Below are 15,278 nucleotides of genomic sequence, written 5' to 3'. Positions count from 1 at the left end.
CTGGAACCGCACGACCGATACGGTCGCACGTTCGTACCTTGCCTCGGGCATGGATGTGTGTGATGTCCTTAGGTTAGTTAGGTTTAAGTTGTTTTACGTTCTAGGGGACTGATGACCTCAGATGTTTAGCCCCATAGTGCTCAGAGCCATTTCAACCATTTGAGTCCCGATTTCAGTTTGTAAGAGCTAATGGTAGGGTTCGAGTGTGGCGCAGACCTCACAAAGCTACAGACTCAACAAGGCTGAAAGCTGGTGGTGACTCCATAATGCTGTCAGCTGTGTTTGCATGGAATGGACTGGGTCCTCTAGTCCAGCAGAAGCGACCATTAATGGTTATGTTCGGCTACCTGGAGACCATTTGCAGATATTCGTGGACTTAATGTTATGGATGACAATGTGCCATGACACCAGGCCACAACTGTTGGCGATTTGTCTGAAGAACATTGTGGAAAATTCGAGCGATTTGGTCACCCAGATCGCTCGATATGAATCCCATTGACGTTTTGTGAAACCCAATAAAAATGTCAGTTCGTGCACAACATCCTGCACCGGCAACACTTTCGCAATTATGGACGGCTATAGAGCCAGCACGGCTCAGTAGCTCTACACGTCCGTGCCACGTCGAGCTAATTCACTGCTCCGGGCAAAAGGAGGCCCGTGACGATATTAGGAGGTGTACAGTTTCCTTGCCGAATTACGTTTCCACTACGCCATCAGGCGGAAATGGTGGGCAGCGCTCATAACATTTTGATACATCAGAGTCTGGGTATGTAACTCACGCTTTGCATCACGAGTAGATTTCTGTGGACAGGGGCAAAACTCTGAGGAATGTGCTCAGCGTCTTCAACGAGCCCATGTCCGTGACCTGTGGATTCCCCCCCCCCCCCCCTACATAAAGAGTGTCTTAAAACTGTTGGTGTCATCTCCGAATACTTTGAGTTGCTGTAATCTCAACGAAGATCATGTGCACAGTTGTGACTGAGCTTAACATGCTGAAACGGATAACGAAAAATGCTTTTGCTGGTGTCTCGTCCCCATCTGAACAAGAGACACAATTGTGCAATGAACCAGCGAGTGAACTGGCTGCACCACAGAGGCCACTTAGAGACTGTCACATGTAGCAGCAACGTACAACTGGCGCCAAGATGAACCTATGGGCTCTTGGGCTCTGTGCGTAAGTTGATATCCACCCTAGTATGAACAGGGCTCAGTTAACAGGGTAGATTACTCCAAGTTTTGGGTGTTCACATTGATGACAACTTGAAGAAGCATATTACTGAACTCCTCAAACAAATAAATTCAGCTTATTTCGCTCTTCGTATAATCGCTATTCTTGGTATAAACTGGTCAGCCACCTAACGTACTTTGCATATTTCCACTCAATAATGTCTTATGGAATAGTTTTCTGGGGTAACTCACCACTTACAAATAAAGTATTGATTGCACAAGAGAGAGCAGTGAGAATAATTAGTGGTGCTCACCCAAGTACGTCATATAGGCACCTATTCAAGGAGTTCGGTATTTTAACTGCACCATCAGAGTACATATATTCGCTAATGAAATTCGTTACAAATAACCCATCTCAATTCGCGAAGAACAGTGATGTTCATACCTACAACACTAGAGGGAAAAATGACCTTTCCTATCCGTTACTGAAGCTGTCAATTGCTCAAAAAGGAGTACATTACTCAGCAACAAAAATCTTTAATCATTTGCCCAACAACATAAAGTGTCTGCCAGGTAGCAGACTCCATAGACGAGTTTCTGTTTCAGAAATGGTAAAAAAAAAGTGCCTCTAAACGTAGTTGCATGTGTAGAACTAAACATTTCAATAATATTAATATTAGCACTATTCATGTGTGTATATCTTGTAATCTGACTTTTTCCACATCATATCGATAAAATAATCGCGAAAATTATCTACGTAACATAACTAAAACTAAACTAAAACTAAACTGTAATCATTCACTTGAAATCTGATGCATATTTTGACACACACTGTACTATACACGTTTTCTCCTCCACTGATAGTGTTCTCAGATGCACTGGAATTCATCTGCCATTCCCATTTTTAATTATTCCTTGTCAATTACAGTTTCCAATTTTGAACTTGCTTTTAAAAGCTTGCCTTTTCTGAGCAAAAATTCGTCACTGTTTCTCTTGATCTGTAGGTCTGTCGGTAATGGGCAGTAGGATTTCCTAGCTATGACTGTATAAGGCGACAGATACGACAGAAGTGCAGACTACGCGAGAAGTAATTTCTGTTGACAGGTGGACGATCACATCCGCCGTTCGAGACCTGCATTGCAGGGTGTACTGTGACGGTAGACCAGTGGCAGACTAGTGTGGGGTCAGCTAGACTGACGGTCCATCCGGCTGGTCCTCATATAGTGGGTCAGGACCGTCGAGTGGCGAATATGAGCCGCGCAGCACTGGGCCCCGAGGGCCCTCGTGTGGCTCGATACGGCTGCGTCGGCGGTCAGTGCGGGCGCCGGGCGCCACCCCTACTGCTGCTGCTGCCGGTGGTGGTGGTGGTGGTGGTGGTGGTGGGGGTCTCTCTTGGCGTACTGTGGTCTGTCCAGTCGTTGGTGTGACCGGACATTTTCTGCAGTAACAGATGCCCTTGTACAGTCATACTGAATGGGGCGTTATCCCCGCAAAATGGGGAGAGAATTGTACCTGTGATTCCAACTTAGCCGGGCTGAGATTAATTTGAACAATCCCAATGATGTATAACCTGAGTGGCCAAAAGTCATGTGGAGGTAATGAATGTGATATCGTAGGCTGCCTAAGTCTGTGCACTCCATTTACATATTGACGTCCCACATCATAATTGGTTGGTTGGTTGGTTTGGGGAAGGAGACCAGACAGCGAGGTCATCGGTCTCATCGGATTAGGGAAGGACGGGGAACGAAGTCGGCCTTGCCCTTTGAAAGGAACCATCCCGGCATTTGCCAGGAGCGATTTAGGGAAATCACGGAAAACCTAAATCAGGATGGCCGGACGCGGGATTGAACAGTCGTCCTCCCGAATGCGAGTCCAGTGTCTAACCACTGCGCCACCTCGCTCGGTACATCATAATCGACGGCGATCTGACCCCCTCCGCGTGACGTCCCTTCGTCAAAAATTTCTAATCTTAGGTCCTGGATTGCACATATTGTAGATGCGGGTCATATCTTGTTGACCTCGGTTACCTTAATTACTTCATAATCAGCGGTACGGTGTCGAACCTACTGTCATCTCACATTTGTATTCAGTTAACTCACGATCTCCTGCCACGTTCAGTAAACACCTGTGTGTAACAGGCTGCTGAAATATCCTGTCTAGAGTCGATACTCAATACTCTGATTATATCGAGCAATCGCTTTAACAACTAGGTCATCTCAGTCGACCTCCAGGCCCTATCAGGTATTCAATTCCAAATATGATTGCTGGATCTGCTACCGGAGATTCTCGCATGGGGTACGTGGAGGACAGTGACTTCCCCTGACAAAAGGAATACACACTAGCTGACAAACGAAGTCATGCACCTAGAAGACATGGTCGGATCGAATGAAACGTCGTACGTGTACACACCACCGGCTGGTATGTAAATGACAGGTAGGACGGCCGCCGCGGTGGCCGTGCGGTTCTGGGCACTTCAGTCCGGAACCGCGTGACTGCTACGGTCGCAGGTTCGAATCCTGCCTCGGGCATGGATGTGTGTGGTGTCCTTAGGTTGGTTAGGTTTAAGTAGTTCTAAGTTCTAGGGGACTGATGACCTCAGATGTTGAGTCCCATAGTGCTCAGAGCCATTTGAACCATTTTTTTTTTGACGGCCGCCAGAATGCATTTGTGTTTTTCGTGGTTACCGTTGTTACCAGGCTTCTTAATTTTGAAAAGTGACGTGAAAGCGTCAGATCTTCAGTGATCACTGTCAAGGACATGGAGATATTACGTACTCTTGTAAGCTCCAACGGCACCTGGCACAGTTTAAGTGACCTCTTCGTAGGTCTCTTAGGCAGCTGATGAAATCGTGCAATATTCCAGATCGGTGGGCATTCTGATTGCACCGTCACCGGGTGCTGGGCAGCATGCGAATGTGAGAACAGGCTTACTCCTCGTCAGTGTTTAAAGTAACCAAGACTGACCACCACAAAGGGGGCTCGGTAAATTATGCACCGAGCGCACTGCAATCCCGCCACATCAGCGCCTGCCATATGTCAAAAAGTAATGGTCTCCCTGCAACATCCTGTAGCGTCTCGCACCATTGGTACGAGACTAGAGAGTTACCGTCTCATGCATAGTCTTGGGTTAATACCACAGTTCACATGACAGCGCCTGGAGCGATGCCGCGTCCGGGAAGCATGGAGAATGGTGGATGGCGTCGCTTTGTGTTCAGCTGTGAATTGAAATTTGGCATGACCGCGATGACAATCGTCGACGATTATTGCTGCGATATACAGATATGCTGTTCTTCCTATGTTTCGTAGGGGAACAGTGGTCTTACTCGACTCATCATTGTGTGGAGACACATCGGCTATGACTTAAGGTCGCAGCTGACAGTACGACCGTATGTCACGAATATCTTCCGTTCCATAACACCCCAGATATATAGCCCCTAATGACATCCCTTTCGACAGCAAAAGATATAAAAACTAGTTATCCTGACCTTGACAGTAGCTACTGGCAACAAAATATTAACACTATTGAAAGTTTGACCAACAGAAATGCTAGGGAACTAACAACATCTATTCCACCGAAAGAACTAAATGAAAGACTATCAGATGATCAATTAATCTACAAAGCATGAAACTCTACATAAAGAATTTAAAATATATGCTTTACGAAGGTTATAGCCCATACGAGATAAAGTGATCAGAGCAGATATTTATCCAAGAAAAGAGCTGTATCTGCTTCGAGGTGTAAGTTCGCTGCGACTACAATGAAAAACTTCAATGGAGATGTTAATTCGCTCTCTTGTAGACGTCGCGATAGAAGCACGCTTATTGACCGATATTAGATTCTTTCTGACCTATCTGGAATTTTAAAGTTTTTCGAGTATCGTCTTGACGTATTAGTCAATGTTCTGAAGAAAGGTGGTACAACATTTACCGTTTAGCCAGACAACGGAACAGATATTATATGCGAGGGGAAAGTAACTCGTGTCATAATTAATTAATTCTGGGAATTAGTCTTCGTGATCTGTGATTGACACGAACATTGAAGCACACAAAAGTGTACCAGACGCCGACTTAAACTCTACAAATAGACATGAGTAGGAAACATATACAAGCAATCATGAAGAGTTCAAAGGTACGCCGTCTTCTCGGAAGCTGTAGTCAATGTCAGAATTCCTGATGTAAATCGTAGCTTCAATTCCCTGAATGACAGATCAGTGTGCTTTCCAGTGCAGTGGTTAGATAATTCAGAAGTTCAATAAACTCAGTTATATCTTTAATACTTCATGTCGTCTACATCATTTAATTGAACTTTATTGTGTAACTGAATAATCATTTTCTTGATAGAACGCCAAAGCTACAGCTGATTGAGTGATATTATTTACACTGAACAGTAATTGACGTTATTTAGAGAATACATTATCTCTGGATTTACGGCGTAGGAGTCGTTGAATTAGGACCGTAGCGACGCATTAACGACGCTATAACACTTCACAAATCAACGTCCTCGCAAGACTGTAATGTGGCATCGGCTTGAATGGTGGAACTTATAATACGAGGTATCATATTATCTACGTTTGAACATTCAGTTGCAAACCAGGCATAAAAAGTAGTATTATCAAGTTTTGCCTAAACTTATAAGCCCGTCGCAATATGTGGTTTATTGTTTCAGATAAAAGGAGTTGTTACGGTAGCGAGTGGTGCAGTCGCTGTGTGTAGCAGTAAAGAAGACAGATATCCTTGGAACACCATTCTTCAATTGTGAGGGCCGCTTATACGTTTCGGCGTGTTGCTCCATCGACACGCGGATATCTGTTAAAAGGAGATAGTATCTGAAACTAACCAAACAAAGCGACGAGTTTGTTTTAACAGTTACAGATCGGAGTTGTCGCGATCGACGGACGCCAACCTTTGTCAGCCAGACTTGAACACCCATTTCCATCGAGCCGACACACACACTTGCCACAGCTCTCATGCCTTACATCTCATGCGACAATTTCACTGAGCCGTGTTTCAACAGGACGATGCCCGTCTTCACTTGGCGTTTGTACCATTAAATTGTCTGAGGAACTGCTGTGGCTAGCAAGATCCCCAAATCGGTCCCCAGCAGAACATTTACAACAGATGTCAGACAGATTTCCTCAGGAGAAGGTAGAACGACTTCATGACGCCGTATGCATCCAAACCTAAGGAGGTGCAGCGTCATGGTGATAAGTAGAATCATACTGCCATATTCTTTATAAATTTGACTCCATATAATGACTTCAGTAACATGATATATCCTCTCAGCCTCAAAAGCTTAATTTCGTTCCCTGCTCCCCTTCTGGGTTCTTCATTTTCTTTGTCAAGCAGTGTATATTAAATTAATTAAAGGTAATGAAATGAAATCAATGTTATGACACATTCATCATATTCCTGGCTCGGCATTTCTCAGCAGCCATTCCATCTACATGTACAGTCTTTATCAATACTCCACAACACTACCGAGTGTATCACAGGGTACTTGAAGCATGATTATATTACCCCCCCCCTCCCCACCACCCTCCCCTGGTCCCACTCAAATTGCCTGTTCCAGTGGCGAATGGCACCTGGAAAGAACGACAGTCGGTAATCCTCATTATTAGCTCTAATTTCTCGAGTCTAGTCGTGGTAATCATTTCGTCAGACGTGTATGGGAAGAAGCAGCATGTTGCCCGATTAGTCTTGGAAACATACTCTCTCTGAATTTCAACAGTAAACCTCTACGTGATGCACAGTGTCTCTCTTGAATCATCTGCTATTGGAGTTTGTTGAGCATCTCTGTAAGTCGGTCCACGGCTCGTGGTCGTGCGGTAGCGTTCTCGCTTCCCGCGCCCGGGTCCCCGGGTTCGTTTCCCGGCGGGGTCAGGGATTTTCTCTGCCTCGTGGTGACTGGGTGTTGTGTGATGTCCTTAGGTTAGTTAGGTTTAAGTAGTTCTAAGTTCTAGGGGACTGATGACCATAGATGTTAAGTCCCATAGTGCTCAGAGTCATCTCTGTAAGTCTCTCAAGCAGTATAATCAATCTGATGACGAATCGAGCCGCTTTTCGCCCAATCTGGTCCATTTGTTTTATTAATCCCCAGACTGATAAACAGTACTCTACTATCGATCAAATGTTTCGTAAGGCACTCCGTCCGTTGTTGCTACGCGTCTTTAAGATTATTCCTCTGACTCTCAGCCTGGTATCTGCTTTTCCTACAGTTAATTTCATGTGAATATTCCACTTTACGTAGCTCTGGATGGTTACTCCTCCATATTTTTCAGTACATACTGTTTGTAGTGATTTGATGCCAATGGTGTAGTCGTACAGCAGTGATTTAGTTTCCGATGTTATCCACTATGTCATTTATACACTCTAAGACAAAGGGGAAAAAACGATGCACCACCTAGAAATTAACCGAATGGGACATAAATAGGCAGATGCGCTGTACGTGTTTACACAAACTAATGATTACTGTTTCAACAGTTCGGTCATTTATTCAGCATAAATAGCTTCAAAAACTAAGCAAATCAAAAACGCGTTGGTTCACCTCTGGCCCTTATGCAAGAAATTACTCAGCTTGTCGTTGATTGATAGATGTTCTCCTGAGAGGTATCGTGCCAAATTGTCCAATTGGCGTGTTATATTGCCAAAATCCCTAGCTTGTTGGAGGGCCCTGCCGATACTGCTCCAAATATGCTCAGTTGGGTAGAGATCCGGTGACCTTGGTGGTCAAGGTACGGTTTGGCAAGCACGGAGACATGCAGTAGAAGCTCTCAGCGTGTGCGATTGGGCATTGTCATGCTGATAAGTAGGCCTAGGATGGCTTGACATGTAGAGAATAAGATGGGGCGTAGAATATCGTCGACGTACTGCTGTGCTGTAAGGGTGCTGCTGATGACAGAGAGATCCTGCTATCAAATGTAATGGCACCACAGACTGAAGGCCGCCGTTGACGGGTCGCACGGTGGGCGAAGGTCAGGTTGGTATCCCTCTGCTGTCCATGGCGTTTCCAGACACGTCTCAGATAATAATCGGGGCTTACTTTGAAGTGGGACTCATCACTGAAGACAGTTCCACTCCAGTCCACTAGAAGCCAGGCCAAAGACGTGTCTGGAAATGGGGCGGACCGTAGTTTGTGTGTCTTGGGTGTCCATGCTGTAACCAGTAACGGTCATATAATATTTCCTTGTGGTATTGTCGAAATTACCCTTACATCCATCGATTTTATTCTGTTAAGAGGAAAATGCTGAGTCAAGCTTGCAAGGAAGTCTGTAATCCAATGATAAATCTTGTTCGATACTTGATAACCTCGCATTTTGTTCATTTGCTAAATTGTATCAGATGCTTCCTGAAGTGAAGGAACGCGACATCAAACGATGTTTACAGGCTCTCGATCTCATGGACGACAGATCGACCTGAGTTTCACAAGATCGCTGTTTGCGGAAAGTTGAATTTTATAGAAGTGATTACAGTTCTCAAAAAATGGTTCAAATGGCTCTGAGCACTATGGGACTTAACATCTGAGGTCATCAGCACCCTAGAACTTAGAACTACTTAAACCCACCTAACCTAAGGGCGTCACACACATCCATGTCCCAGGCAGGATTTGAACCTGCGACCGTAGCGGTCGCGCGGTTCCGAACTAAAGCGCCTAGAACCTCTCGTCCACAACGGCCGGCGATGACAGATCTCCAACATGCCATAACACGTAAGCAAAAATTACGTTCCACAATTCTATAACAATGGACGTCAGCAATATAGGAATGTAATTATTTGCGTATCTCCTACCATGTTTACTTGAAAACGCAAATCCTTTTCACTTTTCTCCGGGCACTAGAAATCCTTCGTTGCTCCAGCGACCTACGGTGGGCTACTGGTAGAGGGAGGCAAGTTCTTCCGCATACGCTCTGCACAATCTCATTGTTTTCTCATCCGATTCGCTTTACGAATTTTATTAACTATGCCTGGTATGCAGCGCAATATGCAGAACAACGGCTTGGACCATTTCTGGCTCCATCCCAGTTCTGTCTAAATAAAACTAGTGGTTACTGCGAAGTGCCTGACTGTATCAATGTTTTCTTTGTCCGGTGTGCCTGGCGCAATAAAAATGCCTGTTGTTATCATTCAACAGACACTTCGCACTTTGTGACGGCTACAGGAAATAAAAATGGTTCAAATGGCTCTGAGAACTATGGGACTTAACATCTGAGGTCATCAGTCCCCTAGAACTTAGAACTACTGAACCTAACTAACCTAAGGACATCAAACACATCCATGTCCGAGGCAGGATTCGAACATGAGACCGTAGCGGTCACGCGGTTCCAGACTGAACAGACTGAAGTGCCTAGAACCACTCGGCCACACCGGCCGGCTACAGGGAATAAACAAAGAACTGTTTCACTGATAGTCAAATGTACAACATTCAAACATTATTATAGGGAATGGCCTACAGGAACTGTTATAAAATCTAGTACTGCAAGACACATTTCATTTTAACAGATTGCAAGTCCTCACTGAAGAAGTCACCTGTGACATCAAACACCGTCATGATTTTATTTTCTCTGCTACCCACTTTTATCAGAATTACATGTGCAAGAACTGAACCGTCGATATGAAGTTATTCAAAAAAATGTTTGTATAGTTTAAGCCAGGTCTTCACCCAAACAAACAAGCTAACAAGCAGAGAAAACGAGGGTTCTGTCTTGTGTACCCGGTAGGCTTCTTGCAGGTCTTTCAACTGGACGCCACTGCAGCTTCTTACGTGTCCCTAACCTTCCCCAGTTACGTAATCGAAAATGGAGACCTGCAGTTTAACGTGGAATCCGAACCACATGTCTTTCGTGGCCACTCCAACATCTGTGAGAAGTGAATGCTCGGTTTAAAATCATAGTGAAAAAGTTGCGGTCTGAATGGGATTTGATCCCGCGCTGTCTCTCTGGATCACGAAGCGCGTGCTTTGCCACTAGACTACACTTATTTTAGAAAACAAAAGGTTATGACCATTAGACCTCACTCGCGTAGCGGAAACGCTAGCTATGTTACCTCTTGAAATGATGCTACACGTCGGTAATTAGCGTTCTGTTACAAATTTCCCCTTAGTGGTAATGAGAAGCCAGGGAAGAATACGAGCCGACATACAAGGAAAATTCTGAGCCAGTGCTAAGGAGAGATGGAGATGCAATTCCGTGCAAAGTCCACGGTCTCAACGCATGTCACGCTTCCATACAAACGGAAACACTTAAATTCTTCTTTTCCTGCGCCATTTTGCATACTCCATCAAGAACAGTGTACTCGCCATGCAAAATAATGCTCACTGAAAAACAAAGTTTCTAAATTCTGGTTCTAACAAGATGGAGTTGTATCCTGTATGCCGAATATTAGCTCCAAAAACTAAATCCTAATAACACAGCGTACATAGGTAATGTTTGCTACCTCGTGTTCTCTTCCATTCCCTCTAGTGTAAACGATTCTACCCATATACAAGCGAATGGTAGTGAATTTTCTGCAAATGCTCATTCGCACGTGTTCGCTTCATTTGTTCCATTGTAAACCAGGCTTTAGGTGCTAAAAATTCGCGTCTGTACACTCCGGAAAATTCCGCTATATGCCACTGCGTGAGTGATTCGTCGCGTTGACAAAGAGAAAGCCGAAATACTGTATTCGCTCTTCCAAAACTGTTTCACGGCGGAAAATCGTAATTGGCCTTTCTTTCAAGTCATCGCACAAACAACGAAGTGCCAGGTATTGAGATAAGTGACCGCAGAATAGAAATCATACACTATCACTTAATAGTGGAATGATAATAACATACATTTCTCTTGCACCAGGCACACCGGACAAAGAAAAAATTGATACAGTAGGCACTTCGCAGTAATCACTAGTTTTATTTAATCAGAACTGGAATGGAGTCAGAAATGGTCCAGGCCCCTTTTACGCATAATGCGCTGCATACCAGGCATACTTGAACAAAGTCGTAAAGCGTGGCGAAGAAAACTGGTAATGCACAAATGACTGTAGCGTAAGAATACCGTTCCGCTGATAAACCTGAAATGAGAGAGAGGCCTCGGAAATTGTGTTACCTGACAATTTCATGAAAAAAGTTTTCCACTCTCGATAAAATTCTTTATCGAAAGGTTGAATCGCGCTAGTAGTTCCAAACGCAATCCTCATTACATCTACAGATTTTTCGTCGTCATCCACAAAAGCAGAATCGTCGTTATGTCCAACAAAAGAAATGAATTAGTTTCTGCAGCTGGTAGGAATAAGTTTCGAACGAAATGCTGAATTTTTTCAAGTTTTTGGTACGTCGATTACACGATTGTTGCAACTATACAGTCCATTGTTTTATCCTAAATTGCCTTACGGTTCTTGAAGACAGACATACAGCTGCGTAAACAGTAAACCACTCATAATTATCACCGGTATTATCGTATATGACTGTGTCACTGCATTCATTGATTGAGCAACCGACTCCATCTTTTCTTCACCCCGAAATGATGAAGTGGGTGTGCTCACAGTTCTTTCACGAAACCTGACTGATCAGCGTTATAAGCAGCAATTGAGCGGAAACAGAATGTTTCGTCCTTACGTCAGCTATGAATTTCTCTATAGCATTTTCTATCACTGGCAGCTGCTCTACGTGACGTAAACTTGGCAATTTTGCGATTTCCTATTCTGTACGATTTCTTGAACCTGCGCATCCAGGTCGACGAAGCCTGGAAATAAGAAATGTTCATGTGAGATGCAGTTCGGAGAGCCAAGTCTCATAGATCTCCATCGGTAACGGTGCATAGCCTCTCACGAGCAGTTCTAAATCTTACGAAAAGTTTTTCATTCAGATGGTTTCGAGTTTCCGTTTGGCACATATTTCTTATGTCATGTAATTCATTCTTCCATTTGTACTGTTCACAACGAATTTACGAAACGAAAACGCGTAACTTCAAGCGTTTTTACCCTCCTTCATTTAACCAAGTTTTCACTGCCTTTCCGTTGTCGCTGAAAGCTATTGCAGTACGTGCTTCTTTTAGGCTTGGAAGGTATTCTTCTTCAGAAATGTCACAGGCATGTCTGACGTCGTCCGAAACACATTTCATGGGATCGTCAGAGTTATTTCGTATTTCTTCTAACGTATCCACAATTTCAAACGCAATGTCGATATCGTTCGAATGAATGTCAAGGAAATCAACTAACAAATGACACATATGTACGTCCTCAGGAGAAGTAGGTGATTTCGGCTGGAAACCATGTTCCTGATATTTCATCATTGCTAAATTGAGAACGTTAATCGGATTCCACTGTACTGTGAAACTGGAAGAAAAAAAAGGTACTATTAGCGGGCATGCCTTACCAAAGCACAATAAATATTAGTTCAGCTATATCTGTACTGTCAATACTTACCAATACTGCAAAAAGCAACTGATAATTTGTAATAGATGTTACTTGAGTGGCTAATTCAAGAGAACAGTAACTGTGTACTATAGTGTCAGAGAAAATAACAACGAACGGTGCGGTAACCTGAAACGTCCTTTTCAAATTACGATCGGGTTGTGTTGTGTTTCCTGTTAACAAATTTATCGCCGACCTCGGCTGTGTGTGTACATGTGTGTGTGTGTATGTGTGTGTGTGTGTGTGTGTGTGTGTGTGTGTGTGTGTGTGCACGCGCGCGCGCGCGCGCGTTTGTGCGTGTGTTGCTGCACATGCGCAGTTGCTTCAGCGTCAGTGGGGGTGTATAATTCTACCTCCGCCTCGCTAGGAATTTGGCAATTTTCAGCTTTTTTTTAATACTTGCAATGCCTCTAGCACCTAAAATATTGACAGCACATTTCTTTCGTTGTCTTGTTCCCGTATAAAAGATCTCAGGGTAGGTTTTGACATGTCTTACTGGACAATTCCATTCAGAGTAATTGATGTTGACTATTTAGAAACTCTAAAATTTGTATCCTGTCTTGCTAAGCAAAAATTTGTCCCTATATTTTTAACATAACTTGTAACACCAGTGCTCATTGGCAATATCACAGCCATGTCATCACTGATGCCCACCGCTGAGTTGACTGTTTCGAAAAGTTCAGATGTGTTTGATGCTAAGAGATCTAAGACGCTACCCTCAGAAGTTGGTTGTCTATCTCATCGAAGTAATTTTCGGACAAGCCATTCAGAATAAACTCACACAAATCGTGTTTCCGACTCCAGTTTTGATGGAGTGGCTCAACATGCTATAGTTTTCAAACCGAAGTCTCTTCTTTTTACAATCGCGTGGTCAGGAAACGTATGATATTCGGCAAATGCCGTCTATTGCGCTCCACGACTGCAGACCCTGTTGCTGGTGATCTACACAAGCATCTGACTGCCATGCTTGAACTGCCTTTAATGCTTATCTTGATCCAGACTATTTCACATTCGTAATCAGTAACAACCTCACTATATTTTATTGCATTATTACTTTTAGTAGATGGCATTAATTCCTGGACCTATCGTAGATGTTCCTGCTGTTTAAACATTCATATTAATGGTATCTATTTCTAATCTGTGAAGGCGGACGAACTCCGTGAGTAATGTGGTTGGTCTACCTTCTATTCCGGCAGGAAATTCATCACTGACCCCAAAGACCGGTCACTCTAACATAATAGACTCCCATGTGCATGCCACACGTCGGCCACCCGAGAAACGTTTCCTTCGCAAGGCGCATTCCTGACATATTGAAGAGGATCCCATAATTCTCCACACCACGGAGGAGGTAGAGAAATTCGTAACCAATATCATAGATTGATCAGCAAATTTGGTTCCTTAGTTCTCTCACTGACGTGGTACAGGGGCAGCGCCTTTTGCTGGTAACCTATAATGTCATGGGTCATGTGTTAGAACACAGACACTGTCTAAATTTTAGCTCAGATGGCAGTCTGAAGCCTACTCATATTACAATATTAGGGTTAGTGTCTTCAAGGAGCACACAGAACGTCTTCGGTCCCGGATTGGATCCCAGCCACTGCTTAAGTCTTGAATAAAATTAATCACCAGTGGCGTGTGACGACTTTTGACATAAGGCCGCGTCCTAATTGAGCGACAGAAGGAGCCGAAAGCGTGCGACATCTGAATGTATGACATTCCAGTTACAAGCAGCAGCCTCGGGCGACGTGCTTGCATGTCCTGCATGCGAGCCACATACTCCAGCTAGAACAGCAGACCGACTGTTTTTAAAAAATGGCGCCCATAAACCGTACGATATTGGTGCTCGAGTTGTTGTTGTTGTGGATTTTGTTGTTGTTATCTTCAGTCCAGAGACTAGTTTGATGCAGCTCTCCATGCCACCCTATCCTGTGCAAGGTTCTTCATCTCTGAGTAACTACTGCAACCTACATCCTTCTGAATCTGCTTAGTGTATTCATCCCTTGGTCTCCCTCTACGATTTTCACCCTCCACTCGTCCCTCCAATACTAAATTGGTGATCCCTTGGTGCTTCAGAACGTGTCATGCCAACCGACTATGGGAACGAAATTACTTTTAATTAGGAAAATAAAGAAATGGAGCGCTCTTCTCGAAATTTACATAGAGAGTAGCCTTCATTGAGAATTTCATCACTTACATCTTCAACTATGACGACCACCAACCGAACTCCTCGAATATACGACGATTAGCTCAGATACATATCATCAGTGAATTAAAGAAGATTTTGTCGTATGTAAACACGAAGCGTATGCAGCCGATAAGTGAATAATGAATACTTTCTGCTACTTGAAGATGCCCATGAGCCAGAGCCAGCATCTTTGATATCTATAGTAACATTGATCGTGGATACGAACCCAGACAATGCTTAAATTTTATCTGAGATGGCACAGTGACTCAACTACTCTTTACAATGCACCTCTAAATACATATCTGTGGCACTGAGCCAATTTATCTTTAAGTGCCAATATATCAAGCATATTAAATTCCTGGTAAAACACGGTGAACAACTAAGAAATGTTTCCGATATTTTATTATTAGGAAGATGATTCATGAGCAGTCAAGATTAATAATATCAAGTAAAGTATTTCCAACTTTCTAAATAGTCTACGTCTATAATGGAAAAAGTATTTAAAAAATTCGTCCAATATTTTGTGAAATGATTTGTCTGAAAGT

General features: G+C 43.6%; 1 protein-coding gene across 1 annotated transcript in view; it reads left to right on the top strand.

The window, feature by feature from the left end:
- The first annotated feature begins 2,417 nt into the window (after nucleotides 1-2,417).
- Nucleotides 2,418-15,278, top strand: part of LOC126252272 (uncharacterized) — a 53,762-nt gene continuing 40,901 nt past the window's right edge. The window contains exon 1 of the mRNA XM_049953144.1: nucleotides 2,418-2,584. Coding sequence (XP_049809101.1) covers nucleotides 2,418-2,584 — 167 coding nt within the window. The remainder of the gene's footprint in view (nucleotides 2,585-15,278) is intronic.

This window comes from Schistocerca nitens, chromosome 4, assembly GCF_023898315.1.
Source record: "Schistocerca nitens isolate TAMUIC-IGC-003100 chromosome 4, iqSchNite1.1, whole genome shotgun sequence".
Taxonomy (NCBI): Eukaryota; Metazoa; Arthropoda; class Insecta; order Orthoptera; family Acrididae; genus Schistocerca; species Schistocerca nitens.
This window is presented reverse-complemented; position numbering and strand designations above follow the sequence as displayed.